This window comes from Chiloscyllium punctatum, chromosome 8, assembly GCF_047496795.1.
Source record: "Chiloscyllium punctatum isolate Juve2018m chromosome 8, sChiPun1.3, whole genome shotgun sequence".
Classification (NCBI taxonomy): Eukaryota; Metazoa; Chordata; class Chondrichthyes; order Orectolobiformes; family Hemiscylliidae; genus Chiloscyllium; species Chiloscyllium punctatum.
The window spans coordinates 72,656,819-72,679,313 of NC_092746.1; the positions used below are offsets into that span (position 1 = coordinate 72,656,819).

Sequence of the window (22,495 nt, forward strand, 5' to 3'; positions counted from 1 at the left end):
TGAAAAATTGCTAGGGCTCACAGAGGTCAACTCTCCGTGAAACACCCTGAAATTGACAGTTATCTTTTGGTAAAATTCTGCCCAATGTATATATTCAATGATTTTGGGTGAAAAGTCAGACTCAGCCACATGGTCAAGGAACTGCCTATTGAATTATATCCTTCAAAAGAATAACAAAAGAAAGAAAGTTTAAAGACAAAAAAATGCTGGATTAAAAATGAATATTAGTCCTGTTTGATCAATTTTGTATTTGGCAATAGGGATTAGTCATACAGTCATAGAGATGTTCAACATGAAAACAGACCTTTCGGTCTAACCTGTCCATGCCGACCAGATATCCCAATCCAATCTAGTCTCACCTGCCAGTGCCCGGCCCATATCCCTCCAAACACTTCCTACTCATATACCCATCCAAATGCCTTTTAAATGTTGCAATTGTACCAGCCTCCACCATATCCTCTGGCAGCTCATTCCATACACGTACCACCCTCTGCATGAAAAAGTTGCCCCTTAGGTCATACAGTTTTAAATTAACATGCCACTATCATACATCTGGAATTGCAGTGCCTTTCCTGACAAGAACCTAATGATAATTAAATTGCCAACATGTACTCATTGGGACCCGGTCGATATACGAATGAATATATCAGCATATGTGTATGACATCCTTCTAACTACTATTGTAAATAAGGCCATTATGTTTAAATGATTTTAAAGCAAGGGCTGCTATCTTTATTGAAATAGTGGACAAAAGAACATTTAATACATTGAGGATGAATTTCTGTGCCAGTGATTTTTGTTGAAAAAAAAAGTGAAAAGCAAAAGGGAACAATTTTAAGCATAGAAAATAAAATACACTGTCTCTTCAAATAATGAAAAGGAACCGCAGCAGCAGTTAGAACGGTCATAACAGTCACTAGAATTATAGACAACTGAACCAGAATAAAAACTGAATGCAGCGCTATGATAGTCACATTTAGCTGCAAAAATAACAGTAACTAGAGGGCACAGGCTTAAGGTGAGAAAGGAAGAATTTAAAAGGGACCTGAGAGGCAACTTTCTCTCGCAGAGGGTGGTGCATGTACAGAATGAGCTGCCACAGGACGTGGTGGAGGCTGGTACAATTACAACATTTAAAAGGCATCTGGATGAGTATATGATCAGACAGGATATGGACCAAGTGCTGGCAAATGGGACTAGATTAGTTTAGGATATCTGGTCGGCATGGATGTGTTGCCCCGAAGGGTCTTTTTCTGTGCTGTACATTTCAATGTCTTCAAATCACCAGCACGTTCCCACATGAGTATTTGTCTCTCAGGCCCACTGCTATTCTCCAGAAAGGCTCAACACAAACAGGAGGAGCAACACCTCATCTTACAGCCTTCAGGACGCATTGAACTTAACAACTTAAGAACATGTACATTCTCTTTGTTGGTTTCCCTGCTCAATGTAGGTCCTGTCCTATATCGTATACTACAAGCACAGCCAATCCATTTTTAACCATTTACACTTCTCACTAGCACCACCGCCTAGAAATTCTCTTTCTCAAGGCTTAACATCGGTAAACTATTTGTTTGTTTATCACTTTATTCTCTCTCTCTTCCTCTGGGCACTGTTTCCTTGCACTCTATTCTCCCATCCCTACCATTGGCATACTGTACTTCAGTTCTGATAAAGGATCATCCACCTCAAACTGTTAACTCACCCATATCTGCTTTTCTCTCTATAGATGCAGCAGGCATTCTGAATTTCTCCAGGGCTTTCTGTTTTTGTTCAAGTTTCTCTAAACTTACCCTCAGGAGCAAATTTCAACATGAAAGTAGTTCTTCTGTGGAACTCTATTTGATACATTGCACTGAATTTTCACATTCAGGACTGTCATTTTAGCTTGGAACGGCACTGACGTAGTCAGTGGCTACAGACAACATCAGACTAATAAAAAAAAGTTTCCTGCTGAGTAAAGATAAACTCAAGAGAACTGCCATATTGTTACACTAATTAGAAATCTCACACTCAAGAAATGAAAAATAAGTATATGCAAACTGTTGAAATAGAAGGTGTTCTTAGGACAGTGGTGTTGAGATGCCTCATGAGGATAGAAAGAAGTTAGCCCAATTCTGTATCTTATACATGTGTGTACAGGTCATTCTGCTATAACATGCATTTGAGTAACATGAATTTGCTGTAATGTGATTGTCAAATTGAGGACACTGTTTCTAAAGCTCAAACATTTAAAATGTGTGTTGGCTGTAATGTGATTACATCACCAACACTGTACGTCCTATTTCTAAAGTGGGATTTTTCTATAATGGAGGGTTGCACAAGAACACAACTATCAAGTTATCAAAGAACTATTTGCAATTAGATAGCAATTAGAATGTTGAATGTTTGCCATGAGTGATAAAAACATTCCTAGCCCAGTACCTTCAAATGCATAACATTCACCAAGATTAGGGACAAAATGACTAGATGTTTCTAATGAGAGAAGGGAAGGTATGTGGGATTTGAGTACAGTTCAAAGTTTGTGAGAAGATTTGTAGCTCGGGTGCTCGTTGTTGTAGTTCTGTTCTCCGAGCTGGGAATTTGTGTTGCAAACGCTTCGACCCTGTCTAGGTGACATCCTCAGTGCTTGGGAGCCTCCTGTGAAGCGCTTCTGTGATCTTTCCTCTGCCATTTGTAGTGGTTTGAATCTGCCGCTTCCGGTTGTCAGTTCCAGCTGTCCTTTGCAGTGGTCGGTATATTGAATCCGTGCTTATTGATTGAATCTGTGGATGAGTGCCATGCCTCCAGGAATTCCCTGGCTATTCTCTATTTGGCTTGTCCTATGATAGTAGTGTTGTCCCAGTCGAATTCATGTTGCTTGTCATCTGCGTGTGTGGCTACTAAGGATAGCTGGTCGTGTCGTTTCGTGGCTAGTTGGTGTTCATGGATACAGATCGTTAGCTGTCTTCCTGTTTGCCCTATGTAGTGTTTTGTGCAGTCATTGCATGGGATTTTGTACACTACATTGGTTTTGCTCATGCTGGGTATCGGGTCCTTCATTCTGGTGAGTTGTTGTCTGAGAGTGGCTGTTGGTTTGTGTGCTGTTATGAGTCCTAGTGGTCGGAGTAGTCTGGCTGTCAGTTTGGAAATGCTCTTGATGTATGGTAGTGTGGCTAGTCCTTTGGGTTGCGGCACGTCCTCGTTCTGTTGTCTTTCCCTTAGGCATCTGTTGATGAAATTGCGCGGGTATCCATTTTTGGCGAATACATTGTATAGGTGTGTTCTTCTTCCTCTTTTTGCAGTTCTGGTGTGCTGCAGTGTGTTGTGGCCCTTTTGAATAGTGTCTTGATACAACTTCTTTTGTGTGTGTTGGGGTGGTTGCTTTCATAGTTCAGGACTTGGTCTGTGTGTGTGTGGCTTTCCTGTATACCTTTGTGCTGAATTCTCCGTTAGGTGTTCTCTGTACCATCATGTCTAGGAATGGGAGTTGGTTATCCTTTTCTTCCTCTCTCGTGAATCGGATTCCTGTGAATGTGGCATTGATGATCCAGTGTGTTTTCTCTATTTCTGTGTTTTTAATGATTACAAAGGTGTCATCCACATATCTGACCCAGAGTTTGGGTTGAATTTGCGGTAAGACTGTTTGTTCTAATCTTTGCATTACCGCTTCTGCTAGGAGTCCAGAGATGGGTGAGCCCATGGGTGTGCGGTTGATTTGTTCATATATTTGGTTGTTGAATGTGAAGTGTGTTGTGAGGCACAGGTCCAGTAGTTTGAGTATGCCGTCTTTGTTGATAGGTTCAACGTCCTGTTGTCTGTTCTGTATGTCCAGCAGGTTGGCTATTGTTTCTCTGGCTAGGGTTTTGTCGATAGAGGTGAACAGTGCTGTTACATCGAATGAGACCACAGTTTCTTTCTTGTCGATGTGTATATTTCTGATCATGTCCAAGAATTCCTGTGTTGATTGTATAGAATGTCTGGATCCGCTGATCAGGTGTTTCAGTTTCTGCTGTAGTTCTTTAGCCAGTTTGTGTGATGGTGTCCCTGGCAGTGATACTATGGGTCTGAGTGGGATGTTTGGTTTGTGCACTTTGGGTAGTCCATAGAATCTGGGGGTGTTGTTGCTTTCAGGTTTCATTCTTTGTAGGTCAAACCTGGTTATCTGTCCGTTTTTTTGTGGGTTCCTCAGTGTGTTGTTTATCCTATTGGTGAGCTGTGGGGTGGGGTCAAACTCCCTCTTTTGATAGGTGTTGGTATCTTCAAGTAGTTGTTGCGCTTTTTGGATGGAGTCTGCTTTGTCCAGGATGACCGTCATTCTGCCTTTGTCTGCTGGTAGTTTGGTTATGTTCTTATCGTTTCTTAGTGATTTTAGTGCTTCCCTCTCCTTGGTGTTGAGGTTACATGTTTGTCTTTTCCTTGTTATCAGAAGTATGATACTTTGTCTCACTGTTTGTTGTGTCTCTTCTGTCAGTCCATTGTTCCTGAGTGTTCCTGTGCATTCTAGTGCTGCTAGGAAGTCTGCTGTTTTGGCGCCCCTGTGGTTGTAGTTGAGTCCCTTGGCCAGTATTGTTCTTTCCATGTCTGTGAGCTGTCTGTGGGAGAGGTTTCTAACCCAGGTGTGTGTTGTGGTGTCCTCTCTATTGTGTGTTAGTTTGGCCATTTTTTCTTTTAGTGCCGTTTTTTTGCGGTGTGTGGTCCTGTTCTGTCTTATTAGTCGGGTCCATTCTTGATTGGTGGTTTTTGAAACTAACGATTTTTGGCGCGCAATTTCTTGTCTGTATTTGTGAAGTCTGTTGTGAGCGTCTGTAATCATTACCTGGATCATCCTGAATCCGTTCTGTCTGGTTGTGTCCCTGGCTTGTGGGTTGTTGACTGGTGGTCTGTATCTGACACATGGCGGAAGGATTCGATTCTTTCGGCATTCATGCAGGAACCGGAGTTGTTCATATGTGGCGCTTAGGCAGTTGGCACAGGATTCCCATTTCCTGGCTTGTCTTAGAGTCTCTCACCCGCAGGTGTTCAAAATTTGTGAGAAGATTTGTAGCTCAGGTGCTCGTTGTTGTGGTTCTGTTCGCCGAGCTGGGAATTTGTGTTGCAGACGTTTCGTCCCCTGTCTAGGTGACATCCTCAGTGCTTGGGAGCCTCCTGTGAAGCGCTTCTGTGATCTTTCCTCCGCCATTTGTAATGCTTTGAATTTGCCGCTTCCGGTTGTGAGTACAGTGAGTACAGTGTTTGAATTTTTCTTTCCCTTGATAAAGAAGATTCATGTGCATGAAGCTAAGAGGTTTAGTGTAATTAAGTTGAACAATATATGTGGTGATATCTAGAATTCAAGGATGGCGGGTTGGCGAATTGAGGATGGGAAAACATAAGACACTGTCCAGAACAATCATGCTTTTCAAATAAGAGAGCAGCTATGTACTGTTATGCAATTCTCAAACTGCCTTAAAAGACATCAGTCTCACAATTGATAATTTGGTTTTAGCTAAAGAAAACAAATTAAGAATGCATAAGTTTGTAATTAAGCTACATGAAAGTAGGAACGTTCAGGAGAGTGTGTGAGAAAAGCAAGTAAAAAGACAAACCAATAAAACAAATACCATGGTGTAAATAATAAGGGCGGCATGGTGGCTCAGTGGTTAGCACTGCTGCCTCACAGTTCCAGGGACCCAGGTTTGATTCCAGACTCAGGCGACTGTCTGTATGGAGTTTGCACATTCTCCCAGTGTCTGCATGGGTTTCCTCTGGCCGCTCCTGTTTCTTCCCACAATCCAAAAATGTGCAGGTTAGGTGAATTGGTCATGCTAAATTGCCCATAGTGTTCACGGATGTGTAAGTTAGGTGCATTAGTTAGGGGTAAATGTAGAGGGATAGGGTATTGGAATGGGTCTGGGTGGGTTACTCTTTGGAGGATCGGTATGGACTTGTTGGGCGAAATGGCCTGTTTCCACACTGTAGGGATTCTATGATTTTATGCTGATTTAAAATAAACCATTTTCATTAAAAGCTGAAATTGAAATCTTTGTATCCACACAAGATGTTACTATTATTTCTAAGCCATTTTCAGAATGGTTTTCCTCACAAAACAGTTAATTCAAGTACTACACTGATAAGATAAACTGTCACTCCAGTAAGAAACTAAACAATAGTACTTAAAGACAGTCAAACATTCACACTACACAAATGACAGGTAATAACCAAAGTACAAGAACAAGTCCAATCACCTACCCATAACATTTAGTGGCATTGCCAAAAGCCGAATCCCCAGCACATCACCAACGATCCAAAGCATAGCTGGACTAGACAAAATAACATGGGTACAAACCCAAGTCAGAGTCTGGGTATTCTGGGGTGAGTTGTTCACCTCTGGCATCCCCATTTTTCCATCTACAAGGCATTAGGCCAGGGATGTGATGGAATACTTGCCACTTGAGTGACTACAGTTTCAAAAACACTAAACTAGCTCAATTATATCATGAACAAACTGATTAATTATTTGCATCCCATTCACTACATCTGCAATGTGGATGCAAAATACCAAGGCTCCCGCAATGGTACACTTTCCAAATAAGAAACCTTTATCATCTAGAAAGAGAAGAGTAGATGCATGGGAACATCATCACCTCCTAAAACCTATTCAATTCACACAACACCCAGATTTGGGAACATATTCTTTCATCAACAACTGATCAAAATCTGGAAATCGCTATCTGGCAGCATTGTGTTCTATCCACATGGAACTCAACGGTTCAAGATGGTGGCTCACCATCACCTTCTTGAGGACAATTAAGGATGGGCAATGAAGACTCATGTTGCCAGCAATACCCTCATCTTGAAAATGAATAAATTTGCAAAAAAAAAGTCTAATAATTCCACTAAACTAAATCTCTCATAACAAAACACCACAAAGATACAAGATTAATTTCTCTATTTCTTAATTAAAGTACACTTATACTTTGTTGCACTACCTTAAATGCTGCTACTTTATCTTGGTCAAGATCAGCAATACGACCTTCAGCCACTTGATTATCATGGGCAATTACTTCTGACCTAAATGAGGGGATAGAGAAAACAGACAAAATAAATCAGTATGAATGTAATCACTCTATTTGGCTCCCATCAATTCTGTAATCTTTGCATTATTTCTTTTCTCTTCTCAGTCTTTAAACAATATGGCCAAACTTTTGTCATTTCCACTAATCTCTCTTTCTTCATGTCAATGCTCATTGTGAGTAAGATTAAGTCATTATAAATACAATTGGTTACTGTTTAGCTAGATTTATTCAATAGTAGCGGTACACATTAATATTCAAAAGTTGAAGATACAAGCCAATGTACATGCAAAGTTAACTGTAACTATTTACATTATAGCTTCTAAAGAGTGGAAGATAGCATTCAAAACATTCCAAATAAACAAAACTTAAGATGCATCAACAGAATTAATTTCAAACAAAAACCTGTGCACAGAACATTTGAGAGATTTGAACATAATGAGTATACATCGTTAACGAATATAATTTTTCTAGCTGCAATGAGGGAATTTGAACTCAGATCTCAGCATAACTAGTCTAGAATTCTGGATCACTAATCCACACAAGTAACACAAGGACCTGTGCTTGGGCCTCAGTTTTTTCTAATTTATATAAATGACATGGATAAAGGGACAGGAGAGTTGTGCCATTATTTTATATAGCTGCTCTACCAAAACGTACCCTTCATGATTCCCTCCCTTAAGCTTCTTTTACCAATTCCATCAATCTCTGTTTGCCTGCTTTAAGTCTATCACTATCCTCCTCACAGTTCACAATACTTCCAAATTTTTTGATATCTGTAAAGGTTGAATCTGTGTCCTTCATGTCAAAATCTAGGTCATTAACACATATCAGAAATGAGATAATCTTGGACCAATCCACCAGCAACATCATTGCGCACATTCCTCCAGACTGAAAAACAAACACTCACCAAGGTTCTACTCTCTACTGGTTAATGACATCCTATCAATAGGCTCATTCAATACGCTTCAACTTTGCAGGCAAGACTAATTATTTTATTACACATGTTGTGGAAGTCCACGTAAACCTACAACTCAACAGCAGCTTCCAAATGCATTAACTCTACCACCTGAAAGAACAAGGGCAGCAAATGCACAGGAACACACCATTACAAGGTTTCCTCCAAGTCATACACTGGCCTGAACTTGAAATTATTTCATCATCATTTCTCTGCTGCTGAGCCAAATCCCAAAACACATCAACCACGTTATCCTCATCGATGATCTCTTACCAAAAAAGCCCAAATGAATTAAACAGTTAGCCTTTAACAAATCTTGTTATTTTCCTAATTAAACCACACTTCATAGAGTCATAGAGATGTACAGCATGGAAACAGACCCTTCGGTCCAACCCGTCCATGCCGACCAGATATCCCAATCCAATCTAGTCCCACCTGCCAGCACCCAGCCTATATCCCTCCAAACCCTTCCCATTCATATACCCATCCAAATGCCTCTTAAGTGTTGCAATTCTACCAGCCTCCACCACTTCCTCTGGGAGCTCGTTCCATTCATGTACCACCCTCTGTGTGAAAAAGTTGCCCCTTAGGTCTCTTTTATATCTTTCCACTCCCACCCTAAACCTATGCCCTCTAGTTCTGGACTCCCCGATCCTCGCGAAAAGACTCTGTCTATCTACCCTTGCCATGCCCCTCATAATTTAGTAAACCTCTATAAGGTCACCCCTCACCCTCCGACGCTCCAGGGAAAACAGCCCCAGCCTATTCAGCCTCTCCCTAAAGCTCAAATCCTCCAACCCTGGCAACATCCTTGGAAATCTTTTCTGAACCCTTTCAAGTTTCACAACATCTTTCCAGTAGGAAGGAGACCAGAAATGCACGCAATATTCCAACAGTGGCCTAAACAAAGTCCTGAATAGCCATAACATGACTGCCCAACTCCTGTACTCAATACTCTGACCGATTTCCAATATATGACTTGGAAAGGGTGGACGCTAGGAAATTGTTTCCGTTAAGCGAGGAGACTAGGACCCATGGACACAGCCTTAGAATTAGAGGGTGTAAATTCAGAACAGAAATGCGGAGACATTTCTTCAGCCAGAGAGTGGTGGGCCTGTGGAATTCATTGCCACAGATGCAGTGAGGCCGGGACACTAAATGTCTTCAAGACAGAGATTGATAAATTCTTGATGTCACAAGGAATTAAGGGCTACAGGGAGAATGCAGATTAGCGGAGTTGAAATGCCCATCAGCCATGACTGAATGGCGGAGTGGACTCGATGGGCCGAATGGCCTTACTTCCACTCCTAGGTCTTATGGTCTTACTTTATTCTGGATTATCATCTTTAAAAGCTTTTGCACTACTCAAGTTGAAATGATTGACCTGCAGTTGTTGGGTTTATCCTTGTACCTGGTTTTGAATAGAGGCAAATATTTGCAATTCTCTAATTCTCTGGCACCACTGCCAGTATGTAAGAAGGAATTTGCTCTGATTGCCAATTACCATAATTTTCATCTTTCAGCATTCTAGATGCATCTCATTCAATCCTGGTAATTTATTAACTCCAAATACAGAAATAGTTTCTAATACTCTTCATAGTCAAGTTTTAGTTCATCTAGCATTTCAAATGCCTCTTCTTTCACTGTGATCTCAACAACATCTTCTACCTTTGTAGATACAAAATATTTACTCAATACCTCAGCTCTTCTCCAGGATCCCCAAATGCCCCACATCCGCCTTTTACTACTATTTTACCTATTAAATTTTGGATTCCATTTCATGTTAGCTACATTTCTTCATAAACTCTTTTTGCCTTTCATGTTTCCTTTTATACTTATAATTCAACAATGAGGGCGATTAGATCCATGGTTAAAACAAAAATCATGTTTTATTTTAACGTCTTCCAAGCATCGCAGACTAACCAAGAATTTATTGCCCACCATAAACATATTTTTTAAAAATTATTCAGAGGATGTGGTCAACATTTGTTATGAATTTCTCACGGCTTTCAAATTAAGTGACTTGGTTGGCCATTTCACAGGCCAGTTAAGAATCAACAACATCACTGTAGATTTGGAGTCAAATGTAGACAAGACTGGTAAGGATATGACCTTAAAACATATGAGTTGAAGAAGGCCATTCAGCCCATTAAGTTTGTTCCGAATTTCAAGGAGATCATGGCTAAACTAATAACACTCAACTTTCCTTCTCATGTCTTTTCACTATAACCCAATTCCACTACTGATTAAAAATATGCCTATCTCAGTATTTAATATACTTCATGACCATACCCTTAACAACCTTCTATGGTAAAGAATTCCACAGATTCAAAGCCTCAGAAGAAATTCCTCCTCATAGCTGCCTTAAATATGCAGCCCCTTGTTCTGAGATTATGCCCTCTGGTCCTAGGCTATCCCACAAAGGGAAACCACCTTTTCAAATCTGTCTACAATGTCAGTATAATCTTTCTTAAAAAGGACTCCAAAACTGCTCATAATAACCGAACTATGGTCTAACTAGTTCCTTCTATAGTTTTATCAAGACTTCCCTATTTTTATACTCCATTCCTTTTGAAATAAAATCTAACACTCCATTTGCATTCCCTATTACCTACTGAACTCAGATGTTAGACTTGTGATTCATGGACGAAGACTTCCAAATCCCTGTGTACCATATTTTCTGCATCCATCTTTGTCCATCCAAATAACATTCAGCTCCTTTACTCTTCCTGTCAAAGTGCCTAACCTTATATTTCCCCACATTTATCTGACATCTTACTATCCACTCACTTAACATGTCTGTATCCCTTTGCAGGATGTGTGTCAACCTCATCATTTGCCTTCCCCCTATTTTTGTGTCAGCTGCAAACATAGCTATAGTACATTCATCTTTCCTATCTAAGTCATTAATATTGTAAATAATTGTGGCCCAACCACTGACTCATGTGGTACACAGGTTGTCATCATGAAAATGCCCCTTTAAGCCAATTCTATCAGCTTGTTAATCGCCTATTCATGCTAATATACTACTTCCAACAGCATGGGCTCTTATCCTATTAAGTACATCTCTCTCTAAAGGGTAGCAGAGAACCAGGTTGATTCTTACATCAATTGATAATATTTAGATTAGATTAGATTCCTTATTTTGATCATCATTACTCAAACTAGATTTATATTCCAGATTGATTAACTGAATTTAAATTCCATCAGCTAATGTAGTTGGATTTGAACTAGTGCCCACAAATCATGAACTAGGAACTCTGGATTACTTGCCCATCTCCCTCTTCAGAAGGTTGTGGTAACTACCTTCTTGAAACACTACAGAGCATGGAGGTACAAATACACCTATGTGCTATTGGAAAGGAAGTTCCAGGATTTTGATTCAGTGACAGTGAAAAAATATGATGTTCCTGTGCAACTGTTGCCCTTCAGTAACTTGTTCAACCATCATCCTTTGTTCTCAGAATGACCCAAAGAGTACAGAAAGCTTTCCTGCTGATTTCCATTGACTCTAATTTAATCAGGCACATTTATAGGCAATTTTCCTTCTGAATGGTATGAAATCTGGTGAAGGGGAAGTGATGTCTATAACTAACAAATGACTGAGTCAAGTAAGTGTCTGAAGCAGGCTATGGATGTGGAATATGCTGTATTTGTAAAGTGGAAATCAACTGATTGTATTAACTTCTAAGGTCTGGCGTGAAGTTTGGTTCCAGTAATCATTAATTCTTAAACTCTGGCAATCTTGATTCTAAGCCTGGAACATGATTAAAGTGGTGTAACTATACTATGTAAAGGAACTGAACAGACAAAAACCTGGAAGATTGTTTTCTCGATAAGATGAAATATTAAATTCATAAGACTGAGGTTGTTGTTAAATTTGTAATAAATACACCATATGGGTAGTTGCACAGAAATTGAGAAATTGTCTAGTTAATCACGAGGGCTGGCGAACAAAGAACTAGCTGTTCAAGATGTTTTAAAAGTTGCTGATGTTGCCAAGAGGCTTCTGGCCAATCACTGAGCCTCAAGCGGGTAGGTTTGGCTTATCAGACAATTCACCAATTGCTAAGTGGAGAGAAGGCAGGTTCAGCATACCCAAAGTCAATTATGTCAGAAGCAAGTACTAAGTGGGGTATAGAGGTCGCAACTTGCCATAGCTAGTTCAGGATCAAGTAGGCTGATCATTTATTTGGAGACTGGAAGGAGAGAACTGATCACTTAGAGATTTTACAGAACTGAGAGAGACCCTTCAACTCATCACATCTGTACCAATCATCATTCATTTAATTCTAAACCTACGTTTCAGAACTTGTCCCATAGTCTTTAATGCTATGGCATTCCAACTGCTCACCTAAATGGTTCTCAAAAACCTTCAGGGTTCTCACCTCTACCATCTTTTCAGGCAGTGAATTCCAGACACCCACAACCCTATGGGTGAAATGTTTTTTCTCAAATCCTCTCTAAACCTCTTGCTTCTTACCATAAAACGATACTCCCTGGTTTCAGATCCTTCTAAGAGGAAATATTTCTGCCTATCTACCTCATTTATGTACATCCCGATCAGCTCTCCCCTTAGCCTTCTCTCACCTAAGGAAAATAACCCTAGCCTATCTAGTTTCCCTTCATAGCTGAATCACTACAGCCTAGGCAACATCCCTCTCTGGTACACTCACATTTTTCCTATAGTGTGGCAACCAGAACTGTACACAGGTGTCCAGCGCAGCCCAACTGACATTACAGAAAGCTCCATCATAACCTACTTGCTTGTATTCAATGCCTTGACTGACAAAGGCAAGTATTTGATATGTCTTCTTAACCACCATATTTACTTGTCCTGCTGCCATCAAGGCTCTATGAACATGCACACCAGAGTCCCACTGATCCTCTCTACTTCCTAGGGTCCTTTCATTCAATGTGTGCTCCCTTACCTTGTTGGCCCTCCCGAAAAGCATAACCTCAGGCTTTTCATTTTTAAATTCCATTTGCCACTGATCAGCTCATTTATGTCATCTTATAGCTTAGGGATTTCTTCCTCACGGCTTACCAGCATCACCAACATTTTTGTCATCTGCAAACTTACTGATCATACCTTCTTCATTCATATCTAGATTGTTAACATATCAACAAACAGCAAAGGAGGCAGAACCAAAATTGGTGGCCCACCTCTCAATGCAGGCTTCTTGTCACAAAATACCCTTTGACGATCATCCTTGGCTTGAAGCCACTAAGCCAGTTCTAGATCCAATTTGCCAAATTGTCCTGAATTCCATCATTTCATAGCTTCTTAACCAGACGAGCATGCAATATCTTATCAAAAGCCCCATCAAAGTTTGTGTAGACTATCTACACTACCCTCATCAATGCCAAAGGGTCTGTTCCTGTGCTGTAAATGTTCTACATACACACCTAGCCATCAACTCGAAAAGTTGTTAAACTTGTTAGACATAACCTCTCTCTTACAAAACCCAGTGATCACCTTTGATTAATTTTAGTCTCTCCAAGTGGAGATTAATTAGTGAAGGCAGTGTTTGGTATGCTTATCTTTATTGGTCAGTTAACTGAGTATCAGAGTTGGGAGGTCATGCTGTAGCTGTACAGAACATTCACGAGGCCATTTTTGTAATACTGTGTTTAATTCTGGTCTCCTTGCTACAGGGAAGGATGTTGTGAAACTTGAAAGGGTTCAGAAAAGATTTACAAAGATGTTGCCAGGGTTGGAGGGTTTGAGCTATAGGGAGAATCTGAATAGGTTGGGATTATTTTCCCTACAGCGTCAGAGGCCAAGGGGTGACCTTATCAAAATTTATAAAATCATCAGGGGTATGGATAGGATTAATAGCCAAGATTTTTTCTCCAGGGTGAGAGAGTCCAAGACAAGAGACCATGGGGGTTTAGGGTGAGCAGGAAAAAAATTAAAAGGGACCAAAGGGGCAATGTTTTCACTCAGAAGGTGGTGCATGTATGGAATGAGCTGCCAGAGGAAGTTGTAGAGGCTGGTACAATTACAACATTTAAAAGGCATCTGAAAGACATATAAATAGGAAGGGTTTAAAGAGTGAAATGGGCCAAATGCTGGCAAATGGGACGAGATTAATTTAGGATATCTATTCTGCATGGATGGGTTGGACTGAAGGATCTATTTCTATGCTGTACAGCTTGTTGACTCTAAGTTCAAAGTCTGTCAACCCTCAGAAGAAATTGTCAGCTCAAGCCTCAGTGAAGAAGTTCCTCCTCATTTCACTTTTAAATTGTCACCCTTTATTCTGTGACTATCCCCTCTGGTCCTACACTCAACCACGAGGGGAAAAATCTTCTCAAGCCCCTTAAGAACTCTACATTTCAACAACATCACCTCTCACTCTTCTAAACTCCAGTGAGTAGAGTCCAACTTACTTAGCCTTTGCTCATAAGAAAGTCCCTCCAAACCAGGGATCATCCAAGTGAACCCTCTGAACTGTCTCCAATGAAATAAATGATTTTCTTAAATAAGGGAACCTAAATTGCTTATAGCACTCTAGATGTGGTCTCATCAGCACCTCGTACAGTTGCAGTAAGACTTCCCTACTCTTATACGTCAACCCCCTTGAAGCAATAGCCAACATCCCATTAGCTTTCCCAATTACCTGCTGTACCTTTGTGCTAGCTTTCTGTGTTTTACTGGTTTGTTCTAATTTTGGCACCCACCCCATATGTTTATAAACAGGGCTTCACAAGCTGAACAGGGTCGGATTTGCTGAGTCACACCTGGTTCTATTTTTTGCTTTCCTTTCCTTTGGCTTTGTTGCAGTTGACCAAGTCAGAGGTCATTCAGATGGCATCAGATAGTATTTCAGAGCCAGCCCCACCCTTGAGAGTCTGGACCCTCACAACGTCCAGCCTTCTTTTTTCACACATGGAATGTGAGTATCACTGGCAGGTTGACATCTATTGCCCATTCCTAGTTGACCTTGAGGAGGTGGTAATGAATTGTCTTCTTGAACCGCTGCACACCATGTGCTACAGGTTGACCCACAGTGTCCTTGGGGGGGTGGGGGAGGAATTCCAGGATTTTGACCTAACCAAAGTGAACGAATGGTGATATACTTCCAAGTCAGAATGGTGAGTGGCTCGGAGGGGAACTTGCGGGTAGTGATGTTTCCATGTGCTTCTCGGTGGAACTAGAAGTGGGTTTGGAAGGTACTGTCTAAGACTCTTTGGTGAATTCTTGCAGTGCATCTTGTAGATGATTCACACTACTGCAACTGAATGTCAGTGGAGGAGGGAGTGGATGCTTATGGATACACTGCCAATCAAGCTGGCTGCTTTGTCTTGAATGGTGCCTAGTTTCTTGACTGCCCTTGGAGCTGCAGCCATCCAGGCAAGTAGAAAGTATTCCATCACACTCTGGCTTGTCCCTTGTAGATGGTGAGCAGGCTTTGGGGAGTAAGGTGGTGGGTTATTGCTGCAGTATTCCTAGCCTCTGACCTGATCTAGTAGCCATTGTATTTATATGGCAAGTCCAGTTGAGTTTCTGGTCAATGGCAACCCACAATATTGATAATGGAAATTCCGTGATGGTAACATCACTGAATAACAAGGGGCAGTGGTTAGATTGTCTCTTATTAGAGATGATCCCTACCTGGCATTTGTGTGGCACAAGAATTATTTGCCCTTGTAAGCCCCAAGCCTGGATATTGTCCAGATCTTACTGCAGGGAGAAAGTGAGGACTGCAGATGTTGGCGATCAGAGCTTAAAAATGTGTTGCTGGAAAAGTGCAGCAGGTCAGGCAGCATCAAAGGAACAGGAGAATCGATGTTTCGGGCATAAGCCTTCCGAAAGAAGGGTTTACGTCCGAAACGTTGATTCTCCTGTTCCTTTGATGCTGCCTGACCTGCTGTGCTTTTCCAGATCTTACTGCATTTGAACATGTTCTGCTTCAGTATCAGAAGAGTTATGTATGCTGCTGATCATTGTGCAATCATCACTTTTGATCTTATGATGGAGGAATATTCATTGATCAAGCAGCTGGAGATAGGACACAGCTCTGAGGAACTTCTACAGAGATGCCCTGGAACTGAGCTGACTAACCCCTAATGACCACAACTATCTTCCTATATGCCAGATATGACTCTAACCAGCACAAACTCTGTCCCGATTCCCAATGATTTCAGCTTTGCTAGGGCTCCTTGATGCTAGACTTGTTTGAATGTGGCTTTGATATCAAATGCTGTCATTCTCATCTCACCTCACCTCTGAAATTCAGCACTTTTGACCATGTTTGAACCAAGACTGTAAGGAAGTCAGAAGCTGAGTGGCTGTGGAAGAACCCAAACTAGGGGTCAGTGAGCAAGAGTAGGTAGGGACAGTATATTTCCTTCCATAAAGGACATCAGTGAATTAGACACCAGTGACGTTGCCACAATGCTAAAAACATTGATTTGTATTGATCCTTGAACATACTCCCCTAAATGTTTTAAGGCATAATATTCTATTTCAAACAGTGAATAAAATTGGTTCATACCTGCACTGAGAAAGTAAACTAGTTAAATTCTGTAGTTTTTCCTGCAGAGAGAAAATCTCTGCAATGTACTTCTTCTCCATTTCTTTGCATTGTTGTTCATGAGAAGTCCTCAGATCATTTAGTTCTTCTACATGCTGGTTCTCTAACTCAGCTTTCTGTTGGCAAAATTCCAGCTTTATCTTTTCAATCTCTTCAAGCCGAGCTGACCGGACCCGCAACTGCTCCTTAAGATCTAAACAACACAGGCAGATAAAAAAAGTGCATTCCTTCAATTAACGATGCAAGCTTGTAATTTACTTTCCCTCACACCAGTACACTTTGCTATTTTACATTTACAAATTACAGTTTTGACTCCAAGTACATTCATTTGCTAAATAAAGTTACATAGCATACCATTAAGGTCTTGAGAACTAGCACGTGAACTTTCTATCTGCATTCGTAAACTAGCATTTTCTTCTTGGCTTTGCAATTGCAAATTTACGTAAGCAGACTGGAGGTCTTCAATCTGCAATTACAAAAAAAAAGGAACAAGGTTTTGCATTTATAGCACATACACTGACACCATAACTTTAAAATTGTTAATTTCAATTTCTAGGTGATTACATTCTCTCAAAATCTTTTTATATTTAATACATAGCATTATAATTTAGATAGCAACTTTGACAACTTCAACTAAGTAAAAACAATGACTGCAGATGCTGGAAACCAGATTCTGGATTAGTGATGCCGGAAGAACACAGCAGTTCAGGCAGCATCCGAGGAGCAGCAAAATCGACTTTTCGGGCAAAAGCCCTTCATCTGGAATACAGGCAAAGAGCCTGAAGGGTGGAGAGATAAGTGAGAGGAGGGTGGGGGTGGGGAGAAAGTAGCATAGAGTACAATAGGTGAGTGGGGAAGGGGATGAAGGTGATAGGTTGGGTGGGGGGGGGGGGGGGGGGGATTGTAGTGAAGGGCTTTTGCCCAAAATGCCGACTTCACTGCTCCTCGGATGCTGCCTGAACTGCTGTGTTCTTCCAGCACCACTAATCCAGAATTTGACAACTTCAAGGTCATCTGAAAGTGCCTCCAAGATATGGCTAGATGTCAGAATGTTCGCTGTGTTGAGCAACTCCTTTGCTGAAATAGGCCTTAACTGGTACAGCATAACCTCAACAACATTCAAGCTTGAGCTGGCAAATAGCCTTCACACTGTGCAAATGCTAAGCAATGCCTATCGTGACAAGAGTAAACTCAATCATGCTCATTGAGGGTCAAAGGAGCTACCATCAATTAATTTCACCCAGACATATAAATACAGTGGTTACAAGAACAAGTCAGGGGCTCAGAAGTTCAACACATCTCCCGACTTCCCAAAGCTTACTTATAGGACATTAGGAATAGTCTCTACTTGCCTGAATGAGTGCCACTTCTACAATCCTCAAGAGGATACAATACAATCTAGGATACAATTGCCCTTTTAATCGGCACCTCATTTATCAATTCAAATGTTCACTCTCCCCACCATCAGTGCACAGTGACATCAGTGTGTATCATTCACAAGATACACTGCAGCAAAGCAAGGCTCTTTTCACCGCAACTTCGATCACAGAGAAGAACAAGGGCAACAGATGGACAGAAACTCCACAACTTGCAAGTTCCCTTCTAAGTCACACATCATATTGATATGAATCCATGTTGCTGTTCATTTCTTAAAAATAGTCGGTGAACCTACACCACATGCACTTCACTGGTGGTTCACCATCACCATCTTAAGTGCAATTAGCAATGGCCAATAAATTATACTCTGACCAGCAATTTTCTCATTCAGTGACTCAGTAAAAAAAAAGGAGCCACAGATAAAAGCACAAATTTCATAATCAATGCAATAAAACACTTACTATCTACTGAAGAAAAAGTTGCCAACTTACAAAGTTCCACACATACAATACTACTGTCTCCATCTCAGAGAAGCTGTTTAAAAACAATTATGACTGAGGATGCTATTATCTAGATGATCAGTTACACTTTAATCAACATGACTTAACATTTTCAATGGTTTAACAGCGAGAATAGATTTTTTTTTTAAATCAACCTGTTCAGAGATACTCTTACACACTTCTGGAGCAGGTGGGACTTGAACCCAGACAGCAAAAAGTTGAAGTTGACCTCAAATCGCTGATTGGTTATTGATTTCATCCGCGATTTGGAGAGTAAGCCATCACTGACAGCAACTTTCAGCTTACTACTTTGCATTGCAGATGCACCATGCCATATTTTGTTTAGCGTTTTACACAGTAAAGACTGACTGATGACAGTTTCCATCAATATAATAGCAAATCCTAAACCAATCTATTAGAGATTGCTGCAAAAAGAGATACATTTTGTCAAAGTTTCTCCTCATGCACAATTTGCAAGAAATACCAAAGTAAAAGAAAAGCCTCACTTATGCTGTCTCGCAGGGGAAAGTAGTTGGCATACAAACTCTAGATTGGTGGAGTCATCACCATGGAGAATGCACCAGTAAAAGATAACTTGGCAGTTGACTGCCAAGTTCTGTTTAAATTTTAAGCAAGGCAAGTTAATTCTGATTGGTCAAGGTACTGCTCCATGAAATGCACAAAAAATGGCTGTCACTTATTTTACTATGTTGAAACAGATACAGTATGTCTTTCTGTGTCTTTCTGTAAAGAACAGGACTCTGTATTAATATATGTAACTGTCAATACATTCAAATGTGCGATAATGTGAGCCAAACAAACATTCCTAAAGTGCCAGCACTGGATTATATGCAAATGTTCTTCAATTGCAGAATCATATCCAATGTTGGTCACTGTTGTGAGTTTTGCATATGCTTGTTGTTGTATAATGTTTGATGGCATCTGAAAGTCTCTGGGTTGAACAGCTTAAATGTCGAGCCAGAGTGAAACTCAAATGCCACATTACTCATTTGTATGATGGGCAGACTGTTTACTGGCTAGACAGCAGCAACCTCTTAATGGCAAACACTACTCTTTTTGCAAATGCATAATAGTAGTGTATAAGTTCTAGTTTCACGTATTGCTCTGTAGGACAAAAGTAACCAATCTTGAGTCCACTCATGACTTACAGCGATGTACAGAAATAAATTATCTATTTAGGGTAGCAAGGATGGCTTTGATGTACCCTATTTCAGCATAATGAACAAGTAACTTGGGCCCTTATTATGACCTTGCCAATAAAACCATTTCTAAGGTGCATGGAACTATAGGTTCAACAGCTGGAGTCAGGTATTCTACACTGCTGTAAGGCAGTAACAACATGAGTGGTACTAGAACAGACTGCACGCATTGCTTGATAAGAAAGTTTAGATAAGAAAACTGCTTGATAAGAAAGTTTAGTCTAACTTAGTATGTAGCTGGCATTAAGAAGAAGGATGCAGTTTTAATTTTGTAGTAGCTGGCCTTAAACAGGACTTTTTAAATCAAAACGTTGCAGTGAAAGAGTAGTTTAATTAAGAACAAGCTAAAACTATTTCCCAATTAAGTGACTGAGCACCATGCTACAAGAAGTTCTTCAAGTGAGGGGAGAGAACACGCATTTAGTAGAGGTGAGGGACAACATAATTAGCTCTCTAATTATATTGCAACTATGAGTGGAAGACTAAAAGGCTGTGGTTGCCTGTCCATTGCTAGTGTTAAGGACATCTCTTCAGGGCTTGAAAGGTCCATATGTGGTCATCCATGGTGAGACCAACAACATTGATAGCACTAGAAAAAAAGTTCTGTTGAAAGATTTTGAACAGTTAGATCCTCCAAGGTAACAATCTCAGGTTTGCTACCAAAATCACAGGCAAACAGGCATAGGGTAAATAAAATAAAGGGGTTAAATGCATGGCTCAAAGATTAATAGAGGAGAAATGGGTTTTAATTCACAGGGCATTGACATTAGTACTAGGGTAAAAGGAAGATATTCAGTTGAACAGGTTTTACATGAAACGTGTTGGGAACAGTGTCCTGGCGAATCAAATAACTAGACTGTGGAGCAGGCTTTAAGTTAATTGAGTGGAGGGGTTCTGGAGAGGAGATATGAAGTAAAAGGAGATCACAGCATTACAGAGCAGCCATTTAGGTCATTATACTCAAAGAGGGACAAGATTAGGGCAGTATACAAGCACTAAAAAAAACCACAGCAAATGGGATCAAAAGAGGAAACAAAATGTGAAAAAGGCAAAACAAGTGACTGTTAAAATGCACTTAGGACTCAAAATAAATAAATTAATGATGTAAATAGAGATTAATGGGTGTAATCTTATGGGCATTACAGAGACATGATTGCAAGGAGATCAAAGCAGGGGCATGTGACATTTCAACAGGACAGGCAAAAAGGAAAGTGTGGTGGGATAGCTTTATTAGTAAGGGAGGAATAAATATGACAGCTAGAAATTATCTTGGATTGGAAGATGCAGGATCCATTTGCCTGGATCTAAAAAATAGAAAGGGAAAGATGACACTAGTGTGAACAATATATAGGCACTCTAAGAGTAGCTATACAGTCGAAGAAAGATTAAATCAGGAGATAATGATGATATGTAAAAAAGATAGTAATCACATGACTTTAATTCTCATGTTGATTAGGAGTAGTCAGATTGGCAGAGGAAGTCATGAGGATGAATTCTTAGAGTATTTACAGGACCATTTCCAAGAATAATATACTGCGTATGCAACCAGGGATCAGGCTATTTTGGATCATATAATATGTAATGAGGCAGTTTTAATAAATTGCAGAGTAAAAGACCATCTAGGGGGAAAACACCTATAACATGACAAAATTTAGCATACAGTTTGAGAGAAATGTCTGTCCTAAATTTGAGGGTAATCACAATGGAATGAGAGTGGAGGTGGCTTGAGAAAAGATAGTTGATCAACTGCAGCAGTCGTTTAACAAAATGGTTCATGACCTACAGCAACGATATATCCTGGTGAGGAAGGATTCCAGGAAAGGGACAAACTGACCATAGTCAATTAAGGAAGTTAAGGATAGTTTCAAGTTGAAAGAAAACAAACATGCATTGTGGCAAAGAGGGAAACTAGAGCAGGAGAAAAGTTTTAAAAGATAACAAAAGATGACAAAAAACGTAGAAAATAAACTTAGGGTAAACTAGCAGGTAATAGAAAAACAGGCAGTAGGAACTTCTTTGAATGTAGAAATGAAGAGACAAAGGGAATGCAGGACCTTAGAGAATGAACCTAGGAAAACAATAACAGGGAACCAGAAAATGGCACAGGAGCTGACAGAATATGTTACGTCAGACTTTACATTAGAAGACACAAAAAGCATTCCAAAAATTCTGAACATTTGGGGTGACAGACTGGGTAAAGACAGACAGATAGAGGAGAGACAGACAGATAGACAGTAAATAAATGCAACTAACACTAAACAAAAATACTAGGCAAACTAATGAAGCTAAACACCAAAACATTCTTTGGACCCGATGGGATGCATCCTCGGATACTAAAGGAAATGGCTACTGAGATAGTGGATGTACTGATGGCAACCTTTCAAGAATCTTCTGATTTCAGCAAAGTCCCAGAGAATTGAAAATTATTCAATAAAGGTGGAGATTTTCAAAAAAAACTATCTATAGGCTGGTTAGCTTAACATCTGTCATTTGGAAGATGTTAGAGTCTACTAGTACAGCAATATAATCAAGCAGAATCAATATGGCCTTATAAAGAGGAAATCATGTCTAACAGTTTAATTATAATTGTTTGAGGTGGTAACAAGCAGGATTCATAAAGGGGAACCATAAAGGACAAACATGTAATACATTTGAATATCAAAATGGTACACAAGGCTACTTAATATGAAAAGAGCTGGGCTGGAGGATAAGCTAACTGATAGAAGATGGAAAGTTGAGATAGAGGGGAAACCTGTAACTAGTGGTGTGTCACAGGGATCAGTGCTGGGGCCATAATTACTTACAATATATATTCATGACTTGGATGAGCAAAGTGAGAGTACTATAGCCAAATTTGTGAATG

At 40.2% G+C, this 22,495-nt stretch overlaps 1 protein-coding gene across 6 annotated transcripts in view; it reads right to left on the bottom strand.

The window, feature by feature from the left end:
• akap9 (A kinase (PRKA) anchor protein 9) overlaps nucleotides 1–22,495 on the bottom strand; it is a 249,318-nt gene that overhangs the window by 134,190 nt on the left and 92,633 nt on the right. For all 6 annotated transcript variants that reach the window (XM_072575788.1, XM_072575787.1, XM_072575790.1 and 3 more), the window contains 3 exons: nucleotides 16,890–17,001; nucleotides 16,497–16,728; nucleotides 6,951–7,032 (listed from right to left, as the gene is read on the bottom strand). In XM_072575788.1, the coding sequence (XP_072431889.1) occupies nucleotides 6,951–7,032; nucleotides 16,497–16,728; nucleotides 16,890–17,001 (426 nt within the window). The remainder of the gene's footprint in view (nucleotides 1–6,950; nucleotides 7,033–16,496; nucleotides 16,729–16,889; nucleotides 17,002–22,495) is intronic.